General features: G+C 31.9%; 1 protein-coding gene across 3 annotated transcripts in view; it reads right to left on the reverse strand.

Moving 5' to 3' along the window:
- Positions 1–23,339, reverse strand: part of LOC118197066 (sodium-independent sulfate anion transporter-like) — an 85,458-nt gene that overhangs the window by 33,845 nt on the left and 28,274 nt on the right. For 2 of the 3 annotated variants that reach the window (XM_035368546.2, XM_035368549.2), the window contains exons 9-13: positions 22,513–22,585; positions 7,465–7,509; positions 6,715–6,775; positions 314–369; positions 91–231 (exon numbers count right to left, since the gene is read on the reverse strand). In XM_035368546.2, coding sequence (XP_035224437.1) covers positions 91–231; positions 314–369; positions 6,715–6,775; positions 7,465–7,509; positions 22,513–22,585 — 376 coding nt within the window. The remainder of the gene's footprint in view (positions 1–90; positions 232–313; positions 370–6,714; positions 6,776–7,464; positions 7,510–22,512; positions 22,586–23,339) is intronic. The other variant, XM_035368547.2, reaches the window with a different exon arrangement.

Consider the following 23,339-nt stretch of genomic DNA (forward strand, 5'->3'; position numbering starts at 1 on the left):
GGAAAGAAAGAGTTATTTTTCTTGCGCTAAAAAATATAAGAAATATATAAATAGAATTTTATAAAAATAAAAAAAGATTAATCAACTCACTATTTGTTTTCCACATTGCAGGCACATCTTCGTAATGGATCATAAATATCACAGCAGAAAATATAATTGCAGAAAGACATGATTTTGGAATATAATGAAACAATGGTGCAATTACACACAAAGCAAGTAGAACAAATGTTCCTAATGAAGATAATTAAACATTCATTTTTAATTTGAATTAACAAAGTTCATATAAAATTACATATACAACAATTTTTCATACCTGAAATTATCCCACCTAAAGGAGTTCTTACACCACTAGCATTATTTATCACAGACCTAAATATAAAATGAAACTTTTTAAGATTTAAAATTTCAATTTATAATGAAAGATAACATCATATAAATTAAAAGATAATATATCATTTCATTACATCAGAAAAGCCTCCCCACCCCTCAAAAAAACTATTTCTTTATTTTAAAACTAATTATACTTAAAATTCAATTCTATTACATTCAACAACCTTTTTCTATTGAGGGAAAAGCTAATACAGTCAAAAGTCGTTAATCCGGACTCGTCGGGACTTTGACAATTCCGGATTATCGATTTTTCCGGATTATAGATCATCAGTTTAAATCTGGTAAGATGGCATGCAGAAATTACAAAATTAAAAATATGAAACCGTAATTTATAAAATAAAGAACAATTATGATCTAAAGGGTATCAAAATTTACAAAAAGAAAAAGCTTAATATTTATTTGTTTACTTTATTAAACATTTCTTTCAATGTAAGTTGCTTCGTTTCATGTGATAATACTTTCTCTTTAATTCTATTAAACGGACATAATTTCTTGTTTAGTTACAAAGTTCCGCGGTTCAAGTCCTATAATTGCTGTGTTGTTTTCGTTTTCAATAACCTGTGGGTCACTTTCTTCACTATCGGAAGCGAATTATAATGACGAGGAACTTGATTTAAATCATATCAAAGACGGAGTACATCGAAATGAAATACTACACTTAGTAAGGAATTATAAGCCAAATAAAATAAAAACATCTGCCCTGAAGATAAGGATAGTGCTGACAGATCAACTTCCAATCCCCGGCGTGAAAATGATAAACACATTTCGGATTTCAAAACATACTTTCGCTTTGTAGATACAAATTACATATTAGTAAATATATATCGGAAATTCTATTTGACATAATCGAAAGTTCAAGCTTACTTTTATGAAATTGCTCTAACAGTCCGCAAAAAATAATAAGCCGGATCCAATTCGAAGATTAAGGAACAACGCAATCTGCAACATTAACTGAATTAAATAATTTTTGCTTAGATTATACCGTTCGTTACACATTAAACGCGCATGCGCAAAAACATATTTGCATCTGTAAAGGTGTTACGCGCACTCGCAAACGCCGGTGCGCATGCGTGAACGCTACGCATGCGCAGAAAGTTTATTGCTTTGAGATCCGGATTATAGATTATTCCGGATTATGGGTGTCCGAATTAACGACTTTTGACTGTACAGTATAAAGTCTTTAATCCGGACGTCTATAATCCAGAATGATCTATAATCTGGACCTCAAAGCTACAAACTTTCTGCGCAAGCGTAGCATTTATGCATTCGCATATGCATCTACGCATGCGCATAATACATTTATGCATGCGCGTTTAATGTATAATGGACAGTAGGACAGTATAAGCTAGGCTAAAATTATCTAATTATCTATTTCAGTTAATGTTGCAGATTGCGTTGTTCCTTAATCTTCTAATTGGATCCGGCTTATCGTTTTTTGCAGACTGTTAGAGCAATTTTATAAAAAGTAAGCTTGAACTTTTGATTATGTCAAAAAGAGTTTTTGATTCTGGAGCTGCCAAAGGATCTACAAAACGAAAGCATGTTTCAATGTCCATCAAACAAAAAGTGGAATTGCTGCAAAAAATGGATAAAGGCATGTAGAAAGTGACAGAGAGTTTAGTGAAAATGAAAAAATTTCGATTGACAAGTTATTTGGTATTCTCGGCACAGCAATTACAGGACTTGAACAGTGGAACTTTGTAACTGAACAAGAAATTATGTCTGTTTATAGAATTAAAGAGAAAGTATTAGCAGATAAAACGAAGCAACTTAAACAACTTGCATTGAAAGAAATGTTTAATAAAGTAAACAAATAAATATTAAGCTTTTTTTTTGGTCAATTTTGATACCCTTTAGATCATAATTGCTCTTTATTTCATAAATTACAGTTTCATATTTTTAATTTTATAATTTCTGCATGCTATCTTACCAGATTTAAATTGATGATCTATAATCCAGAAAAAACCCTAATCCGAAATCGTTGAAGTCCCGATGAGTCCAGATTAAAGACTTTGTAATGTATATACTACACATATCATTTGTCTTTAAAATTAAAAAACAAACTCTAGACACGAAGCTTAAATACTGCTTCTGAAACACTTTTAAATTTGAATGCTATGTCATTACAAAATTTGCATTCCAGCAGGAAACTGAAATCAGGAGGTACAAGAAAATCAAACTAAAAATAATTGGTTAGAATAAAATAAATCCTTACAGTTTATTAATGTTAAAGACTAAAAGAAATGTGATGTTCAGATTACAGGAGAAGTCACACACTATTTTACTCAGTTTCAGTTTAATACTTAAACAATTGTTAAATTTTTCAGGCATTTCACATCTTTTTAAACAAATTGTGTATTTGATTCAATAACTTATCAGATATACATTCTTTATTAAAAATATATAGCAAAAGTTATGCTTTCCTCTGTTTACAATATTAAAAAAGAAAAATATATTATTCAAAAATTTTTGGATAATTTAATTTCATTCTTCAGTTTCCAAGCATAAAATGCAGCTGAAATAGAAATCCAGAAATTCTTTTACAAACTAGTCTTTTAGAAGGCTTTGCGAATTTATAATGTATTCCAAAATGCTCATAGCTCCAGCAGGAAAGTCCTGGCTCTTCTCAAACAAACTAACTTTAAAGGTGTGCGCATTCTAACTCCAGTAAAAGACTTCTGTTCCTAGAATCTTTGGAGTGAGCTTTTAAGCTGAAACCAGAGCCATTAACAAAGAGACCTCATTTCAACAGGATTTCTCCTTATGTATGAAAGAGATACCATTGCATTCTGAAATGACTCCCCCCCCAAGAAAGCCAGACTAAGAGCATCTATGTGATCTTGTCACAGGAATAACCAAACATAATTTTAGTTATTAATTACCTAATCAAAATGCAAAACACAGAGAAACAGAACTTATTTGGAAACCATAATTTTTTTTTCTTCCTCCCAGGATTTCATTTTGAATGTGTCACATTCTCACTCTTGTTTGCTTCTTGTTAAGGTATCATCCATCATAATATTATTAAGATGTAGAATAGACAGTGATTAAGAAGAGGAACAGAAATTGCACCCATTGCCTTGTGTAATTTATAATAAGAATGAGTTTCTTAAGAATTGTTTTGTCTAGAAATCCAATGTGTTAACTCAGAATCACAGTTAATATATGACTGCAAGTTTCTCTATGCAACTACTAAGTCACCAGTTTCTCTAAAATATTACATCATTTATATTTCTTCAAGACAATTTCAGACACAGATTCAACATTAAGCTAGTGATAAAAGCTATTATTCCTATAAAGATTTGCAGCCATACAGAATACCTAGAGAACTCAAATACATTTAAAAAAAAATTACTGCATTTTCCGTGCAATATTAGTTTAGATATACAGTCTATATACAGATTCATACAATCATCGAATACGAATGATTTATACATCAAGCACATATACAGTACAAAGTCACAGATCTAGACTCGTCGGGACTTCGGCGATTCCAGATTTGGGATTTTTCTGGATATTAGATCATCAGTATAAATCTAGTAAGATGGCATGTAGAAATTATAAAATTAAAAACAGGAAATCATGATTTATGAAATAATGAAGCATTTATGATCTAAAGGGTATCAAAATTTACAAAAAAAAAAAAAAAAAAAAAAAAAAGCTTAGTATTTATTTGTTTACTTTACTAAACATTTCTTTGAATGTAAACTGTTTCAGTTGCTTCATTTTTTGTGCTAATACTTTCTCTTCAATTCTATAGATAGACATAATTTCTTGTTCAGATACAAAGTTCCACTGTTGAAGTCCTGTAGTTGCCGTGTAGAATTTTAACTAACTTGTCAATTGAAATTTTTTCGTCTTCAGTAACCTCTCTGTCACTTTCTTCACTATCGGGAGGGGTATTTCCTGGATTTAGAAACATACTACAGATTTCGCCGTCCGTTAATTGATTGATGATTGGAGCATTGTCATCGCGATGAAAATCTTCTGTTATAACATCTTCATTTATTACCGCTTTTCCACATTTCTTTACAAAATCCATTAACTGAAAAATTTCACCTGTGGTTTACAATATCCGAAAGCCTTGAAATTCATGGCTATCATCATCATCCTCACCATGAATTATGGTAGCTGGCCAGAAATTATTCCAAGCATTTTTTAAAATATCTGGTGGCACATTCTCCCACAACCTTGCGATGCGCCACACAGCCAATTTTATGCTAAAATATTCTTTTTTAAAATTCTTGAATAGTCATGCCATTATTCAAGAAATTTAACAATGATTTAAAAAATGCTACATTATATTTGCATATCAGCGCGTGCACTATTCCAATATCCATACGCTGAATGATGGACATACAGTCTGGAGGAAAGAATAACAAGGTTTTAATGTAACCTTGTTATTCATTAAATCTTTAAGTGAAATTTCATTAAATCTTTAAGTGAAATATGAGCCGCACAATTATCCACAATTAGGATAATTTTTGTGTCATCAGGTAAACCAACCAAATTGAAATTTTGCCGAGCCCATAGTACAAAATGATTTTCAAACCAATCATACATTAATGCTTAAGTCATTCATATGCTCTTTTATTTGCCTGAAATATAATGGGAAAATCTTTACTCCATTAAATGCTTGAGGTCGTGTATTTTTCCCATTTCTAAAAGTTAACACTTGTTCGCTCCTGCAGCATTTGGGCATCTTAAAATTGTTAGTCTAACTTTGGAATCTCAGACATCGTCTGGAGCTTTTTCTGCAGAGAGTTTGCCAAGGTATTTCATGGTACATATTGCCAGAAAAGCCCAGTTTCATCGGTATTGTAAATTTTTCCTGGAGATAACGTTTCACTATTAATGAGTTCAATGAATTCATCTGCAAATTGTTCAGCAGCTTCAGTATGAAGGTATGAAGTACGAAGGTTTTTCACCTGAAATTTTTAATTGCATTATGCTGCAGTGACTTTAAAATTTGGTTAACTACTCTGTTGAAAATGTGCACTCAGTTTTTAAGTTTATTTCTTCATGAAATATTTTGGCTTGAGCCATTAGCATTGGGCCCGTCAATGGCCATCTTAAACCAAAATAAGAGGAAAGCAAGTGTCTACCTGAGAATTCCGAAAAAAATACCTCTATCTCCCTAACTGAAGGCAGTTCACTATTCATAAAGCCCATGCAATGCTGGGTATTTCAGCTACTTATTTATAATATCTGAAAACAATACTACCGCACTGATTTCCAAAGCTACTTTCACTATAAACAAAGTCTAAAAAATAATTAGATATTACAATACTACACCCAAGCTGTAACCGACTAGCTTGGAAGTAACCCAACCTTAAAATTATGGAGGAGATGTCACTCCTTTGCTATCGTGTTACTTAAAAATTAAGGCTCAGGCTCATTACCAACCCTTCCCATTTGTGATCATAACATATATTGTCATCACCATATGACACTTATCTTCTTCACCTTATTTCAGACTGTAGTTCAAGTCACACATCGTTCACATTTTTCATGAAGCAAAACAGATTAAACAGAAATGAAGTGCAGAAAAAAAATTAGGCAACTCAAGGTTGGGACGCAAGTTGAACAACAGAAAATGATCTTGAAGTTCCTATTTTAAAGTAACAGACAACAGCAGCCATAGTGTGTATTAGCATTTAGAAAGTAAATCCCGTGGCAGAAACGGAGTTCAAAACTAAGTAATATTTCTATTCAAGTTAAACAATAATTATTCAATTCTGACCTTGCAATTAGTGAGAATATTCCTAAATCTGTAAAAAATATTTTACAGCCTTTATAAAAAAAAAAAAAAAAAAAAAAAAGAGAGAGAGAGAGAAGAAATATAATTTCAGTTTATATTATACAGAATTAATTTAAATGCCAAATAGATTTCTATCAAGAGCTAGTCAAATGACATACAGAGATTAGCATAAGGCCCCCAGGCATATACCCAGCAGGCCCATGCATTAAGATGGCAGTTTCTTAGTTCAAACTATTTTTTACATTTATTTTTATAAAATAATTTTTAATTATGATTATAGTGTTATGATTCTTTAATGCTAAGTTATAAACTTATTTACCTAACAATAAATTCTCTGTCTGCTAAAACGTTCTAGTGCTAATTAAAAAATATATGGCATTTTATTCTGATGTTGATATGATATTTTAGTAGGCTGTGTTGAACAGCTTACTTTCATTATACTTTCATTATGAATTATTCAAGAATCTTTAAATGAAATTTTTCTTTTTTGAGAAATGCATACATATTTACTAGTTAAGATTATCATTTCAAAAGAGTAATCAACTTCAATGAAATTCAGTTACCTAGAGAAACTTCCTGTTACAGGATAGGAAGACACAAATGAACCCATTAAGTTGCCCATTCCTGCACAATAGGGGAGAAAAAATCTAATGAGAATTTTCATGCTGTAATTAATTTTACATCACTTAACTGCTACTTCAGTTTTATAAAATATTATTACATTTATAAAGAAATTGAACTAATATAATTTGGAAAAACTATTATAAAAAGATAAAAATATCCACACTTAGTACAAAAGACTTGCATACAGCTATTTTAGACGTAAATTTAAATTATTTGAATTCATTAACCTTCTCAATAAATTTCATACTAATGCTATATTTTATTAATTTTTATATTAATTCAATTACTAATTATGCTAGTTTTTTACACGTAAACAACTTTTGACACGATAAGCATGACAAAAGCAGACGCACAGAATGAAGAAAATTAAGTTCTTAAAAGTTGCATTAACTTTAGGAAGCAGTGTCTAATATGTGTGAAGATTTGTAAAGTATGCAAAAGTTCTATTGTTACACAATTTTTTTACTTATAAAAGAGATAAAAATATACAAATTTATATAAAAAGAAATACAACAAAAATAGAAAATAATAATTAAAATACAACAAATAATGATAATAATTGATGCATCATGATAATTTTCAGGCATAACTTATTAAATGCAATTTAAAATGCATATAAATTTTGAAATAAATTTTGACATCTCAAACACGAATAAACAATAAAAGTAAAATACAAATGATTTTATTACCTAAAGCAATCATCTCCCTACTTGATTGCAGTTTTATTCCCTTAGCTGCAAAAAATGCATACATAAATAAAGAGCTTGGATACTTATATATCAGGTTTTTAACTAAAGTTTTCCGCCACTGCAAATAGCATTCCCATAAACAGTTCTTGTTGCCATGTTTAATCATATTTTGCCAAACGATTTTTTGCATTTGAAAGAAAGTTGTTTTAGAACACTGTGTTGTCAAATTTGTAAAAATATATAATTATCATTAAGGTGGCTGAAATGGGGCTATCATGCTACCAGATTAGAACCATCATTTACTTTCAGTTCTGTTGCAAAAAGTCAGCTACAGAATGTCACCAAATCATGTATACAGCTTCAAGGACTAATGTTGTATCATGTGACACGGTGAAGGTTTGGCACCGAAAGTTAAAAAACAAAGATTAGACACTCAAGATGCACAGCACACTGGCTGGCCTACTGATGTTGATGAGGCCCACCTGCGAGAACTTGTGGGAGAAGATCAGTATGCAACCAATCGAGAGCTTGCTAAGGAGTTGCTCAGTGGCATGTCCATTGATCACATTATGCATCACATGAACTTGATATGCAAGTTCAATCGCTGGATGCTGCATGAGCTGACTCAAGCAGATAAGGTCATATGTGTTCAAGCCACTAATTTGCTCAATGTGCACTAATAGGGTTTATATAAAAAACAAATTTTTTGAAAAACCAGATTCAATATTTTCCAAAAAACCAGTTTTAATTGGTTTACAAATTTTTGTCAAAAAAAAAAAAATATATATATATATATATATATATATATATATATATATATATATATATATATATATATATATATATATAGGGGAAAATATTTTATTTAATTTATATAAAATAAAAAAAAGAAATCAATATCGAAGCGAAAAAAACAAAGAAAAAATTAAGGATTGCATATACATATCACTTACACAAAATAAAGAAAACTCGAACAAAAATTTCAAATAATATTTATATTATTTTCACTAATTTTAATTTATCCTAAGAAACAGGATTTTCAAAAAAATAAAATATCTACAGAACGATGGCTAAGTCTTGTGCTTATTTTGGACACAACATTGCCTGAAATTGAAAATACTCGTTCATAAGCTACTGAGCTTGGTTTTATAGTTTTCAGGACTTCAAATAACAAACCTAAGTCTTTTGTTCTTTTATTCGTTGTCTCAAATAATGAAAATTCAGCTTTCAGTTTTGCTGGATTTATAAGTTTCTTTTCAAGGTCTTCAAGAAACTCATAAATCATTTTCCCATGGCTTCTTTTAAAAAAGCATTACTCTAATGAGCAGTTTCTTCGATTTGCTCTTCATCAGAATTGGTTCCCACATAAGAATTTGGAAATACACTAGACAATACCTTTCCAGGTAACTGAATAATTTCGGTCTTAAGTACACTAGTAAGTTTTAAGTACACATATGTAGTAACACAAAATAAATTGGTTAGACATGTGTTTCCATGTGCGCAGATATAGCTGTGCAGTGCACAGTGCACAAGCACTGGCCAGCATTAAAAAAGTGTGTTTGCTGTCAGTTGCAGAGAATGAATAGCAAATCAAATAAGTTTAAAATAAATTTTTACATTATAATATCAATTCTTTAAACTGGTTCTTAATTAAGAAAACCGGTTTTCGAATGTGACGAATATATTTCAAAAATCAGTTTTTTAAAACCAGGTTATAAAACCCATCAAACCCTCTACACTAATCTTCTTGAATATCAACACAAAGACAAAATAATGGACCAGATCGTCACTTGTGATGCACACTTTACTTCAACACCACAGGCTGAAAAGGGGATTGTTCTGCATGTAGTGAGCTTGTTGGCAATGTTGTAAAATGCAGTTTGACTAACAAAAAAATCATGCTTTGTATCGGGTGGGATTGCCATGGTATTATCCACAAAGAGTATCGGGAAAAATATAAAACCCTATATAGTAAGGTGTAAAGCCCTATATAGTAAGGTGTAAAGCCAGATGCTAATCTGTGTTGATGCTGCTATCAAAGAAAAATTTTGAACTGAATTACCGCACAAAATCGCAGTGTTCCATCAAGATAACACAAGACCACATGTGTCTGCATTCATCAGATGGACTGTGTAGGGACTCGAATGGGATCTTTTGCCACCCTCCCTTTATGGCCATGACATCCCTTCTTCAGACTTCTACCTTTCTTTCACACCTGCAGCTATATCTAGCTGGTGCTATCTTCCATTCTGCTCAGGACATCAGAAATGAGTTTGATCTGTTTTTGGAACTCGTGGCCACCAAGTTTCTGGGCTGAAGACTATGAAAAACCATCAAAATGTTGGCAGAAAACCATAGCTTTAGGTGGTGTTTACTATTTGCACTAAATGTACTGTTTTCATGTTCCCCCCCCCTAACTTTATGAAGAACGTTTTTTGGTGGAAAACTTTTGTTACAACCAGATATTTTAGACAAGTTAGCATAATAAAACTATATCTAACGAAATATAAAAATACAATATAAAACAGACTTTAAAAAGAATTTTAAATTAAGAGAAAAGTGCTCCAAAAATAAAAGAAAATTCAATATTGCAAGCCAATAAATAACAAGAGGAAAAGAAAAGTAGCTGTTTTAAAAATTTTTAATTAATTTTCAAATACCAACTAATAAGAATACTGTGCAAATCATATGATCATACTTTTAAGGCACTTTTAATGAAGTGTACATTATCCATTTATTAAAAAAAATCCCAAGAATTTAATACTAAACAAAAAACAAAAAAAAGGGAGATAAAAAATAAAAGTACTTTTGCATTATCTGCCCAACGCTTCCACAAAGTGGCGAATTGCTGGTGACTACTTTTTTGCCAAAGTAACATGTGAAAAACAGTAGCCATTTTAAAAAAATGGCCCCACTGAAAATTACATAAAACAGCAACAAATTAACAAAATAAAAATGCATGAAATATAAAAAATGGCACAGTATTTGTTTTTTAAATCCACAAGGAAACACTTAAAATTTCATAAAACAGTCACAAATACACTAATACTATAATTTTGCAACAAATACCCACAACAAAACAATTAAGTTTCTATTTTCTTGGTCCCTGTACATAGCTGCCTGTTTAAGCTTATTAAAAGTAACAGAGAATTGCAGAATTCTTGGCATTGCACAGAAACTTGGCACTGGTCTAATGTGCACACTGACTTGTTTTAACTTTAAAAAAAATCAAAGAATTGCTTTTATTTGGAAAAACAAATTTTTTGACATTCTTCTTTTGCTATGCTAGACACACATGCTTCTCACAGATAACTGCATCAATGAGTAGTTATATTCGGAGATACAGGACCTGTATATCAAGACAAGAACTGTAAGAACAACAAAACTTACGAAATGTATATTCTTCAGACCAGCAATAAATAAAGGAAACAGCTGTCGCAATCTTTAAGAATGCATTTTCATGCAATTTGATCATTTGCTTCATGGGAATTCCAAAACAGCCCCCATTACGTACCGTCATAATGCACATGCAACTATTAGTGCATTGTTAGATAAAATACACAATTCTAAAAAATTCTACCTCTTTTATTCGCATCGTCTGTTAAATATAAATCACTAGCCTTTAAACAGCTGTCAAATTTCTTGTTTGTTAGTACAGTCTTGCATAATGAATGCAGTATGTTCCAAGTCAGCATTAATTATGTAGAATATCATTTCCTATAAATTATTTTAGGGAAGAAATTTAAACCAACTCCCTATAAATTACTACATAATCATAATTTTTAATTTAATTTCTCTAGCCCACACAGTGGTGGTTCATGGATTATTTAAATACAGGTTCCCAAAACAAATTAAAAAAATTAAATATGCAAATATGATATAATTTACAAATTAAAATACATTTGCATTTTCACTTTGTAATTTACAGTTCAAAATAGATTTGCATTTTTACAACTTATGAAAACAACGAAATTAAAACAAAACAAGTTCTCATAGGTAAAAGAATTGTAATATTTTATTTCTTATGATGGAATGTAATAAATCAATAATATTGCTTATAATATACCTTTGAATGTTGATAACAAAATAGTCAAGTACAAGTTTTGTAAATGAAATCCAGTTTTTTTTTTTTTTTTTACTTTTTCATTGAATTTAGGTAGTTATTTATCATGCTTTTTTCAATTGGGAGCATGGCTAGAGCATTTAGCCTGTCCTTGCTCAAAGTGACTCTTAAAAATGTCTTAACTCATTTTAGAGTTGAGATGCATCTCCCTGCTTCAGCAGTGGTCATTGCAATAGTTAGCAACAGTTTGTAGGTCTCCGAAAACATAGTTGTTTTCAATAATAAACTGTAGAAGGCTAATAGCACCAATCATATTTTGAAAATCTGACCTTCTGTAAATTACTCCTAGTTCAGTTTTCAGATGACCCTTCTGTTACATGGAATAAACATCAGTTGTTTGGTGTCAAGAATCTGAATTGGAAACTTTCTCGAAATCTGGAGTTTTGGAGCTTCGAGAAAAAAAAATAGCAAAGTACTATTCTATTTATAGGAATGTTTTCTCTCTTCCTTTTTCTTGAAATTTCATGATTACGAAATCTCCTTTGTCACTGTATCTATTCTTTTCTTTCTTTAACGAATGCTGGAAAATATTTGCTTGCTTTTTCATGAATGTTACATCAATGTTTCCTAAAGCTGGTTGTATAAAGACCCGTCTACACGAAGTGATTTTCTCAGCTGACTTTCTCCTAGAGCAACAATTTTAAGGATTTGCGCATGCGCCAAAAATTGGTCATGTTCTCTGGCGTGATTTCAGAACTGGTGCTCACTGCTCACTAGCGTACGATAAAATCGGAGTCTCTAACCAATAAGATTGCTTTGAGTGATCACATGCTTTTCTCCTCATTTGGAATAATAAACATGGCTGCATTTCGTTGGAGCGAAACTCAAATTTTTCAACTAATAGATTTCTATAGAGAAAATGTTGTGTTGTGGGACACGAGTAATGTAAATTTTAAAAATAAAAAATTAAGGGATTCTCTTATTTTGGTAAGATTTGTCTTCGCCATTACTTTATATATTCAAATATTTTCTATTCAGGGTGAAAATTATTTTAACTCCCCCAAGAAAAGTTCCAAAAACTATTAATGATGCCATGTCATGAGTACTAGATGAAAATATTCAGAAGCTTCTTGAAACTGTGGTCGCACTTATTGAAAAAATTCAAAAAGCAAAATCTCCAGTTGAGAATAAAGCAGTGCAGAGAATCGACTTCGCCGAAAATGGGAGTTAATCAGGTGACAAAGTACATAGCTTTTCTGACACCTCCTGCACGAGCGATCATAGCCCAGTGGTAAAGAGCAGAACAGGTTTTCTCTGTACATCGAGATCGTGGGTTCGATCCCCCACCCTAATTTTGGACTTTCTGTGCCTGCAAGGAACTTTTTAATTTCGTTTCTCCATCACTAAATTCGTGACTTTTTATTTTTTTGCCTACGGGTGTGGTGTTTATTGAATTTTAACGCCTTTCTTTTTATTTTTCGAATGGCCGTTGGCACGTGTTTTAGATCTACTAGTGAAAACTTTAGTAGTTGCATACCAGCTCAAAAGAAAGTTAGTTACAAGTCAAAAACTCAGTTTTGTGTTAATTGAGTTTTGCGAAAACAAATTACAGCCCAATTTAATACAATATTGCTAAATTTTATTAGCTGATTAACTGACAGAGTGATGATCATAGTTTTCAGGCTGTATTAGTTATTTAACTATGCTGATATTAGTTTTTTAATGTTCAATAAATATACTACTTAAGACTTTGCACCTTTATGATATTTCTTATTTGAATTTTTTGCACTGAAATTACACTGTTGCTTTGTAATGTAGTAATCTTTATTCTTTATTACTACTTTTCACTCATACTGGTTTGATATTCATGACATTATTGTCTATTTATTTATTAATAAAGGTTTTGATTTAAAGCACAGTAGTTATTTATTTTTTCTGAAACATGGTTATTTTATTATTTCAAGATTTAAGAGCACAAATAGGAGTGATAGAAAATGAAATTTAAAAATAAATAAATAAAATAAAAAGAGTAATCTGTGTACTCAGTACACAAAGGAAAAGCATATTTTTTTAAAATTTTGCTGCAAACTAAATTTAGCAAAATATCAAAATCACGCGGTATCATCCATAAATACGTTCCAAATTGTACCGTGACTTCAATATGCAACTCCCGGAGCGCGTAATGGCAGACCGCACATTGAGTTGAACAGTGTTAAGCAAATTTCACTTACTGCGCATGCTTGATGGTGTACCTTTGGCGTGGGGAGAAATATTGGCGACTAATCAACCCTACGTTAGCTTATTCGTGATCTCCATGGCTGTCGAGTGTGTTCGAGTGATGTTTAAAATTGCAATGTTGTGGAACTTTGCTTATTAGTTATTTTAACGTCTATGCCGATTGCACTTGCTTATTTTTCTAATATATGTTTCATTTTACTTTGTCAATAACAGTGCATTTAATATTTGTTAACATATGTTTCTAATAATTCGTTATTTAAATGTAATTTGTTTACATGTTATAATTCAGTAATTGTAAACTGGAGTATCTCGCTTAGTTTTTTAGCGTATATTCGCACTTTTCTCATTTCAAAGAATTTAATAACTAGCATTAAAGAATTGTAAAATTTCTTCAGTGTTATTTGCAAGCATATGTTATATTCCTCAGTGTTTCTTTATGTATGTACGAATGGAACGTATGGTAAATCCTGAATTGTTTTTATTGCTTAAAAGTATAATGAATAAATTTTCAACTAATATATCCTAAATTTCAGCCTTTTTCTGAACGAAAATTTGTACAGTTCCAAAGGAATGTGCAGAATTTCATAAGTATTATATTTTACATTTTGAATGTAAACTCTGCTTCATATTACTTTGCAATAATTTCAGCTTTCTAGTTGTTTGAGCAGTACAGCAAAAAATAGTATTTTAACACAGTAATTAATTTACATTTACATTATACTCTACGAAGATTTAAACACCAGATTTGTTTACAATTAGATGGCGATACGTCTACCATATACCATATTTATCTTCTTTTCAAATCATGCCAACATAGTAATTACGCCAAATTGTTTTCTGGGCATGCGCAGTATGCAACATTTGTTTAACACTGTTCAACTCAATGTGCGGTCTGCCATTACGCTCCTGGAGCAGGGTATTACGAAGGCACCATGAATTTCTCATCGTTTGACCCAATTTCTGGTCCAAGCGCATTTTCTTCCCCCCCCCCTTCTGCAGCAGCAGCTAAATTCAAAATTGTAGCTGTATCTATAGTAACAATTTAAAGTAAAATAGTCATTCATTATTTTGACTATTTGACAACACCGTAAGCTTTGTTTACAAATCATAGACAGTGTGACACTGTAGAGGACGGGGACACTTCCTTTCGCAGTGATTGGCTGAGTGAATTCCTGTACTAATGAGAAAATCGTTCCGTGTAGACTGGTGAGCTATCTTAGATATTGTCGACCAGCTAAGTCGGCCGAGGAAATCGCTACGTGTAGACATATCGGCATGTTGCATACACAGTCAACACATGAATTCCAAGTCTCCTAACATATGATGAATAACCCTTGCTTGACCTTATTTTTTCCGATGCAGTCAAGCAATTGTTCCCTATATTCGTACACTGTATTGACGATTTGACTCTTAAAATTCCTTTTAATATAGATGGACCATGTGGTAACCTTCTTCTAACAGTATCATCTAAGCAATTCTCTGTGAGAGTTATTGAAAAAGTTAACAATATCCCTCAAGTTAGAAAAAAATACTAGAATTTACTGATTCTGACTGGTTGTTTGCCCACCAGTGGCTGAGCGGTAAAGTTGCTGAACACTGGTAGTTCGGTCCGAGGTTTGAATCCCGCGAACGGGCTAGCTGCATGGGTGTTTTCGTGGTTTTCCCCATGTGTAACGTGTATACAAGCCAGTTTCCCTTAGAAAGTCCTCATTGAAGGCATCCCTTCCCTTAGGCAGATAGCCCTCGAGGCTTTGCCGTAATTAAATAACCTAGTTGTTTGACCACTAATCAAATTGAACTGATGTGCATATGAAAAAATTGTGAATTCTTGTAGGTACATTGAATAAAAATAAAACCAGCATGATGACCACTCATTACACTTGCACCATCAAAGCTCTGTGATATTAATTTCTTGGGTTTGTCTACTACTTTTTCCAAACTGATTTAGATAGATTCAGCTATAAATTTTGAATCATGCCTGGATTCATAAATTCCTAGAATCTCTCAATGGTCATCTGTTACTTAAAATGTATCAAAAAAAAAAAAAAAAAAAAAAACCAATTGGGAAACATCAGTAGTTTCCTCTGCTATTAATGAAACAAAACTTGCTTTCTTTAACGTGCAAACAAAACCTGCTTGATCTTTAACGTGGTTCTTACAAACAGTGATCACACAGTTTAATAAATCATTTTGAATTTCTTTTGATGTTCTTTTAAAAACACTAGCACTACTGAGATGGTCTTTAACAGATGAATCAAGTTCTGCTGAGAAGTTGGTAAGACTCCTGGATTAATAAATCTCTGAAAATTCCTGGATTTAATGAATTCTCGTGTTCATCATGCCCTTGAAGTGCAAGGCCAAATGCACCTCAAAACAAAATCAATCAATATGTTTTTTAAGAGCATAGTGATTTTTGTAATCTTCTCATTGTCTTTTTTAACATTTTAACTAAATGCACTGTTGAGTTGGTGGTGAATATCCACCTATCCTATCAAATTCAATTCTAAGATGGAGTTTAAATGTGATTGCGAACATTTATGCCTTTTTATGTTATGAGTTATATATGATAAATCAACAACACCGTAATTCACCTAATTTGAATCACCATTCTGTTTTGCAAAGAGAAGACATGGAAAACAAAACAGCCTGTTAACTTTATTTCCATCTACAAACCCAAAAACATTTTCACAGAAATCAGGTTACAATTCCCTTTTAAATTCTCTTGTCATATTTTGACACAAGGTGCTGGTCTGAGTAATTTCATTTCAATTTTTCTTTCCAAAGAAAATGTTGAAAAATGTAATTGCTTTAGTTTCAACCTACTGATTTTACTAAACACTATCTTAACTGTTTACACTAGTTCATAAAAAATATGTTTCAAAATTAATAATAATAAAAAAATTAACGAACTGAATACAGCAAACCAATGAAGAATTCGGACGAGAAAACTACAAACAATGTGAACTTCCACACACCGAAGATGTGCGAATGGAATGGTTACCAGAGGGGACTTTCCCCTCCCGCTCCTCTGTCAGTATCTGTCCCCATAAATTGGTTTTCAAAGGCATTTCTTCGATCGCACATGCGATCAAGGAAAAGCAAAATGCTCTGTGCTACGGTAGCCTACTATACAGTACATTAGCTACGTATTAGCGTATAATCAATTTTCTTTGGGAATTCACGTGCTCATGTGCACAAATAGAGTAGCCCCCACCGAGCCCATGTATACATACAATTTCAATCTTTCAATTCAGATTAATTTGTCTCACCAATCCTCTATTGAAGATTTGTCTTTTCAGTCCTCTAATGAAATCAGAAGACTACTCCCTTGGTGTATCTGCATATTTCCCTTTAGTTTTCTAAAAAAGTTCAGATTTGAAAAAGCTGTTTAAAGTATTTGCTTCCATCATTTCTTTGGGATTGTTTTAAAATATGCCCCTTTATTCTCCTTGTTTTGAATGGGATGCTACTACTTGGCTGCAACTTAAATTTTTTCCTGTTTTTTTTTTCATAGTTCATATAAGTACTGGTTTCTTAATGATCTTCCCAATCTTTATATGAAACATCCCTCGAGGTACCATTTTTTCTGGATCAATGTGATAGCTTCCATAATTCTAAAATGATATTTTCAGAATTTTCTAAGATGAAAATTGGCAGAGTTCAAAGCTCATTTTAAAAATGCTTCTGCATACTATGTTTCTGAGGTTTGCAATCATCTCTGGCTCACAGACTGAAGCAAAGAAGTTTGTGTGGGGCTTATTTTCACTAAATCATATTTTTACCCACTTCCTCTGCTATTTCTTTTGCAATGTTACATGTATTACCAAGTAACAGTACAGATTTTAGTAGCAAGTGTCTTTCCATTTAACGTTTTTGTCACAAAAAGACCTCCCATTATGCAATCTTTAAAAATTAATTTGATGATACGTGCATTTCATTTTAATGATTACTATATATAAATACAGATATTATAATTAAGTACAGTGATAAAAATACAGCGATCCATTGCATGGTAGGCAACTTGCCCAAAAATATACTACATAACATATGCTCTCACCAAATGCAAAATGTAATTTCATTTTAATGCAAGGGAACAGGTAGCTTTTAATTAAATAGTATGTTTATTAAAAGTTCTGAAATTCTCTACCTGATTAACTACCAGATGTTTCAATTTCAAACCTTCATTTGCATTAGCTGCAGAGATGAAAGTTATTTTTTTATGGACTGAATTACACTTTTTTCTTTTCTTACAACATAGTATCTTTCTTCAGAAGCCAAGCTTTGTAATGCATACTAATCATAATGTGGGATCATATTCATTATGCGTGATATTTTGCATCTGGTGAGAGCATATGTTATGTAGTATATTCTTGGGCAAGTTGCCTATCATGCAATGCATCACTGTATTTTTATCACTGTACTTATACATAGTAATTATTTTTAATTAATTTTTAAATTAATTATTGTGTTGCACTGTACTTCTATATTTAATAAAACTTTAGAATACTTTTCCAGTTTTTAAAGTGCATTTATCCAAGATGAAATTTGAATACACAGTACCTGCCGTTTATTAAAATCACTTCTGTTCCAAACAAATTTGAGTATATTAAATGGCTGAGTGTAATTTGGAGATTAATTGAGGGATTTAAATACTGCAAATTATGTTATCAACTTTGAATTTATTTGGTAAGAAAGTAGCTAACAATCTAATAATTAATACCTAAATTACCAATTAAAAATTAATGTTAAAATTAAACTAATTACAAAATTTGGAAATTAAATTTTTGTTTTTATACTTTTTTTATAAAAAACATTGATAATTATATACTTGATGAAATTTTAAGCTTTTACAAAGAAATGCTCTATTTGTATTTGTTTTCTATTGCTCATCAACAGCCTTTCAATTGCATTATCAAGTTCATAAAACTGTTGTTAGCTTTCCTGATCTCCACCTTTCAATTCAGGAATACTTTTAATTTGCAGTGCTTTGCTCGATTAAACTGAGGTTGGCATTAATCACTTTCTTCCAATATAAAGTTTCATGTCTCTACATCATGTTTCTTCCCATCATTTTTTACAGCTCTTTTAATACACCGTGTTTCAAAAAGAATATACATATTACATAGTGTTACTTTGTCCAAACTATCGATCACTGCACCTCAGCTCAGCTATTGGTGAAATGAATACATAGTCTAGTTTATATTATTAGCTGCTAGATGTCAATTATATTCTGTTTTGCGTGGTAACCATCACATGTTTAAAATGGCTACTCCGGAGCAGAATTCATTTTGTGTTCTCGAGTTTTCAAAGTGCAATTCCGGGATTATAGTGCAAAGATGTTTCAAGTTGAGGTACCAAAGTGATCCTCCGAATGGGTGGAACATTCACAGATGGTATCGACAGTTTGTAAATACAGGATGTGTATCTAAAGGAAAGAGTCCTGGCCACCCTCGTGTTTCCGACGAAAATATTGCACGAATTCAAACTGCTTTCCAATTTAATTTTTGTTTAATTATGTTATCAACTTTGAATTTATTTGGTAAGAAAGTAGCTAACAATCTAATAATTAATACCTAAATTACCAATTAAAAATTAATGTATGATAGTTCTTCAAATTAATGATAGTTCTTCAAAATCAACTCGTCATGCCAATGTAATTAATGATAGTTCTTCAAAATCAACAATAATGTAATTAATGATAGTTCAAACAATATGTAATTAATAACATATACAAAACATATACAAACATATACAAACAATATGTAAATAATAACAATATGTAATTAATCAAAAACAATAATGTAATTAATGATAGTTCTTCAAAATCAACTCATCATGCCAGCCGGGAGTTATAACTACCTACAACAACAGTTTGGCATGTTTTTGAGACATTGGTTGGTTATGAAGCCATACAAGTTACATTTGTCACAGGCTCTGCATCCTGATGACAAATGCAAACATCTGGCATTTTGTAACGAGATATATTGATGCTACTGACAATGATAACACTTTCGCACAACGCATCATATTCAGTGATGAAGCGACTTTTCATGTTAGTGGTCATGTAATCAAACACATTGTGTTTGGGGCTTACACAACCCACATGCAGCCATTGAACATGTACGAGATTCACCCAAAATCAATGTGTTTTGTGCAGTATCCCGATCATCTGTTTACAGCCCATTCTTCTTAGATGGAAACATGGTTAACGGTCATCAGTATCTCGCTATATTACAAAACTGGTTGTTTCCAAGGCTGCACAAAGATAACTTCATTTTTCAACAAGATGGGGCTCCCCTTACTGGTGTCGCCAAGTGCGTGATTATCTGAATGAAACACTACTGAACCGCTAGATTGGTCGTCAAGGAGCTGGCGACTTAGAATGTCTCAGTTGGCCTCCACGGTCACCAAATTTGACACCCTGTGACTTCTTCCTGTAGGGTTTCATTAAAGACAACGTTTATGTACCACCACTCCCACAGAATCTGGAAGAGGTGAAGAACAGGATCTTTACTGTCATAACATCAGTGACAACGGACATGCTTGCCTGAGTATGGGAGGAATTTGAGTATCGATGTGATATTGTTCGTGTCGCTGATGGAGGACATATTGAACATCTGTAATCCGAACTTGAGAGGTTCATACATAAGTGTAAAGTTTTATATTCATATTTCATACAGTTTAATAAATATATGCATTTGAAATATGTATATTCTTTTTGAAACATGCCGTAGGTTGTATAACATCATAGTCAGAATTTTCACAGGTTGTTTCAATATTATCATCCATTGCAACATATTCTAAAACAATAATCAGAATTTACTTCACTCTTGTCCAAAGTATTATAAATAGCTTGCAATTCTGTGGTTTCTTCTAAATAAAAACCACATTTTCTAAAGCTATTTCTAGCTGTGTTTTGGGAGACTGACTGCTTCTCTTGTGTTGATATAATATATACAACTTCTGGCAAAGATATCAACTTATCACCTTTGCATTTTCACAATATTCAATTTTATTTGCCTCGTTTTCTTTTTTGTTCGAATAACCCCTTTCTATAACGACATTTGAAAGCTTGTATAATACCTTGGTTAAAGGCTGAGTGATTAAGTCATATTTGCAAGAAGAAATATTAATTTAATGTTTTTCAAAACGGTATCAGAAGGATATGCCTAGTCTAACAATAAAACTTTTTTTTATTTCTTAGTTTTCTGTCCCATTTCAAATAGAAATCACAATAAAAATACTACTTGACACCCAAGAGATCTTGTTATTATGAAAAGTTGAAAGCAAATTCTTGACTCCTTTTAAACAATGAGATTTTCTACTTTTTCCAACAACCAATGGTGTCTTTTAATTGTTGCATCCATATGGCATGTTAATAACACAGTAACTCATTCTTTTAATTTCTTAAAACTAGCTGCTGTTTCACTTTTAAACACTACTGTGTGCTCCAGTAATGTTCTGCAAAACAGACTAGTTAAATCTACCACATGAAATTTAAGTAAACAGACCAGTTTGCATAAATTTTGTGGGCTTGTATTCTTTTAGCAGCCTGGAAAATGTCTTTTATCCAGTTCTCAGCAGAACAATGATTTGCCCTTGTTTTTCACCATATAGCTTCTGATAAACAAGGTTATTTCTCTCTTTCCATTTTGTGAGTTATCCATCAGTTGGCACTAAATTTTCTCCCACAATTTTTGAAAATTCTACAGTCTTTTGTGGTCAGAAGAGCTCTATAAATTAGAAATTTTTTTAGCCTCATAGCTTGAAACCGTTCTAGAAGAGCAGTTTCAACATCTCTCGATTTCCATCCCTTTTGCTCTCCCATGAGACATTTTCCTTTTTACTAGTTCTTTATCAATTCTATTCCTTTGTTTAAGTAAAAGTGCACAATGCTGTTGGGAGAATTTGATTCAAATTCTGTTTTTCTTTGGCTGAATTTACCGAGTATATCATAAACTTTCACAATTTATCCTTCTTTTTTGGGTTTAAATAACTTTATTTAGGCATTTTGGACATGTTATAAATCGTGCACACCGGAAATGAAAAATTTTTCTTCTGATGATTAATTCAAATCCAAAATTCTCGTTTCTAGTCAGCAGGAAGATGCACTTTGCCTGTCACGTCCATCAGTTACTTCATAGCTATTATAGCCATAATCAATGCTTTCTTTTCCTTTTTTTGTCAGTTTAAAATGACAACTCCTGTTTTCCAATCAAAGACTGATAATGCATGCCAATGCAAGAAAGCATTTCATGAAATTCCTATGGAATATCCTGCAAACTTTAGCTGTGCATGCAATTCCATTCCTTATCAGCTGGTGTCTGATAAGGGAAATCAGGTTCATGTAGAGCACCTTTGGGGTACCCAATACCCCCAGGGAGGTCATGGTTATAAATACACTAGCTGAAATTTCTGCTGAACTATATAACAGAATGAAGACTATATAACAGAATTTGACTGAAGCACTATATAACAGAATGATAAATGAATGACAGATGCAAACAGATTTTATCAGCTACAAACAGTTTTTTGGGGGGGGGGATGTGAAGAATGAGTATTTGGCCGGTCTGAGTTTTTATGGCAGAGAGACAAGTTTAATAAATAGCAGATTTTTTATTGATTAGAATATATTTGTTTTGGTTCCTGGAAATTTTAACATAATGGTTGAGCTTATTAGCCAGTGATTTTAAAAAGTGGCAGGTACCGCATGTCATTATAAAATAAATAATAGGAATTCAACTTACTGAAAGTTTTAGCAATGGCAACTGCTTCTAGAAGCGATAAGAAAGGAATAACTATCACACCAGTACCAAGATCCTGTATATAATGATCAAATAAAATTTATGTGAACAGTATTAATGGGAATACAAATATTTATTGCATTTGTAGTAATCTGACTTACAAAAATATAAAATTATAGACTATAGATATTAGATATATCACATTTTTTTCAATAATCAGTACTGCAATATTTGAAATTTCAGAAGAGAAATTACACAGTAGGGACAAATATAACTTTTTTCCAAATGGCAGCATACAGCTTTGCCAGAACAAAAAAATAACTCAGAAGATGTACAAATACTAAGAATCATAATGCAACTAAGATGGAGCACTTCCTCGTTATCTGAGAGATATAAGTTACCTACTGCCTCTAACCACTTACCATTACTTCATATATGAAACCAATGAGAATGAAATGAAATCCTCTCAAAAGCTCATATGCAAGCATAAGCATCACTAGCCAATATCAATGAGCTGCACTTCACTGTTGAAGTCTCATTATATAGTTACAAAGTGTGAAATCTGGATGTTCGATGTCTGGACCTCCAGATCACCAGCAATTCCTTTTTCATTAGATATTTTTTTTATGCTTTATGCATGTATGCATATTTGATATTCTTTCATGATAAAACATATGGCGAGTCCTGAATCTTAATTTCATCCCCAGACTAAATAAAATACTTCCATCTTGAATAAACAATAATTTTTTTAGCATAAATCTAAATAATCGATAATTTGCCTTCATAGTCACCCTTTCTGTTTGGCATTCATCTCAAACCAAAACATTCTA

Source organism: Stegodyphus dumicola, chromosome 5 (genome assembly GCF_044657685.1).
Source record: "Stegodyphus dumicola isolate Sdum_Otavi_A_Nest chromosome 5, ASM4465768v1".
In the NCBI taxonomy this organism is placed as follows: Eukaryota; Metazoa; Arthropoda; class Arachnida; order Araneae; family Eresidae; genus Stegodyphus; species Stegodyphus dumicola.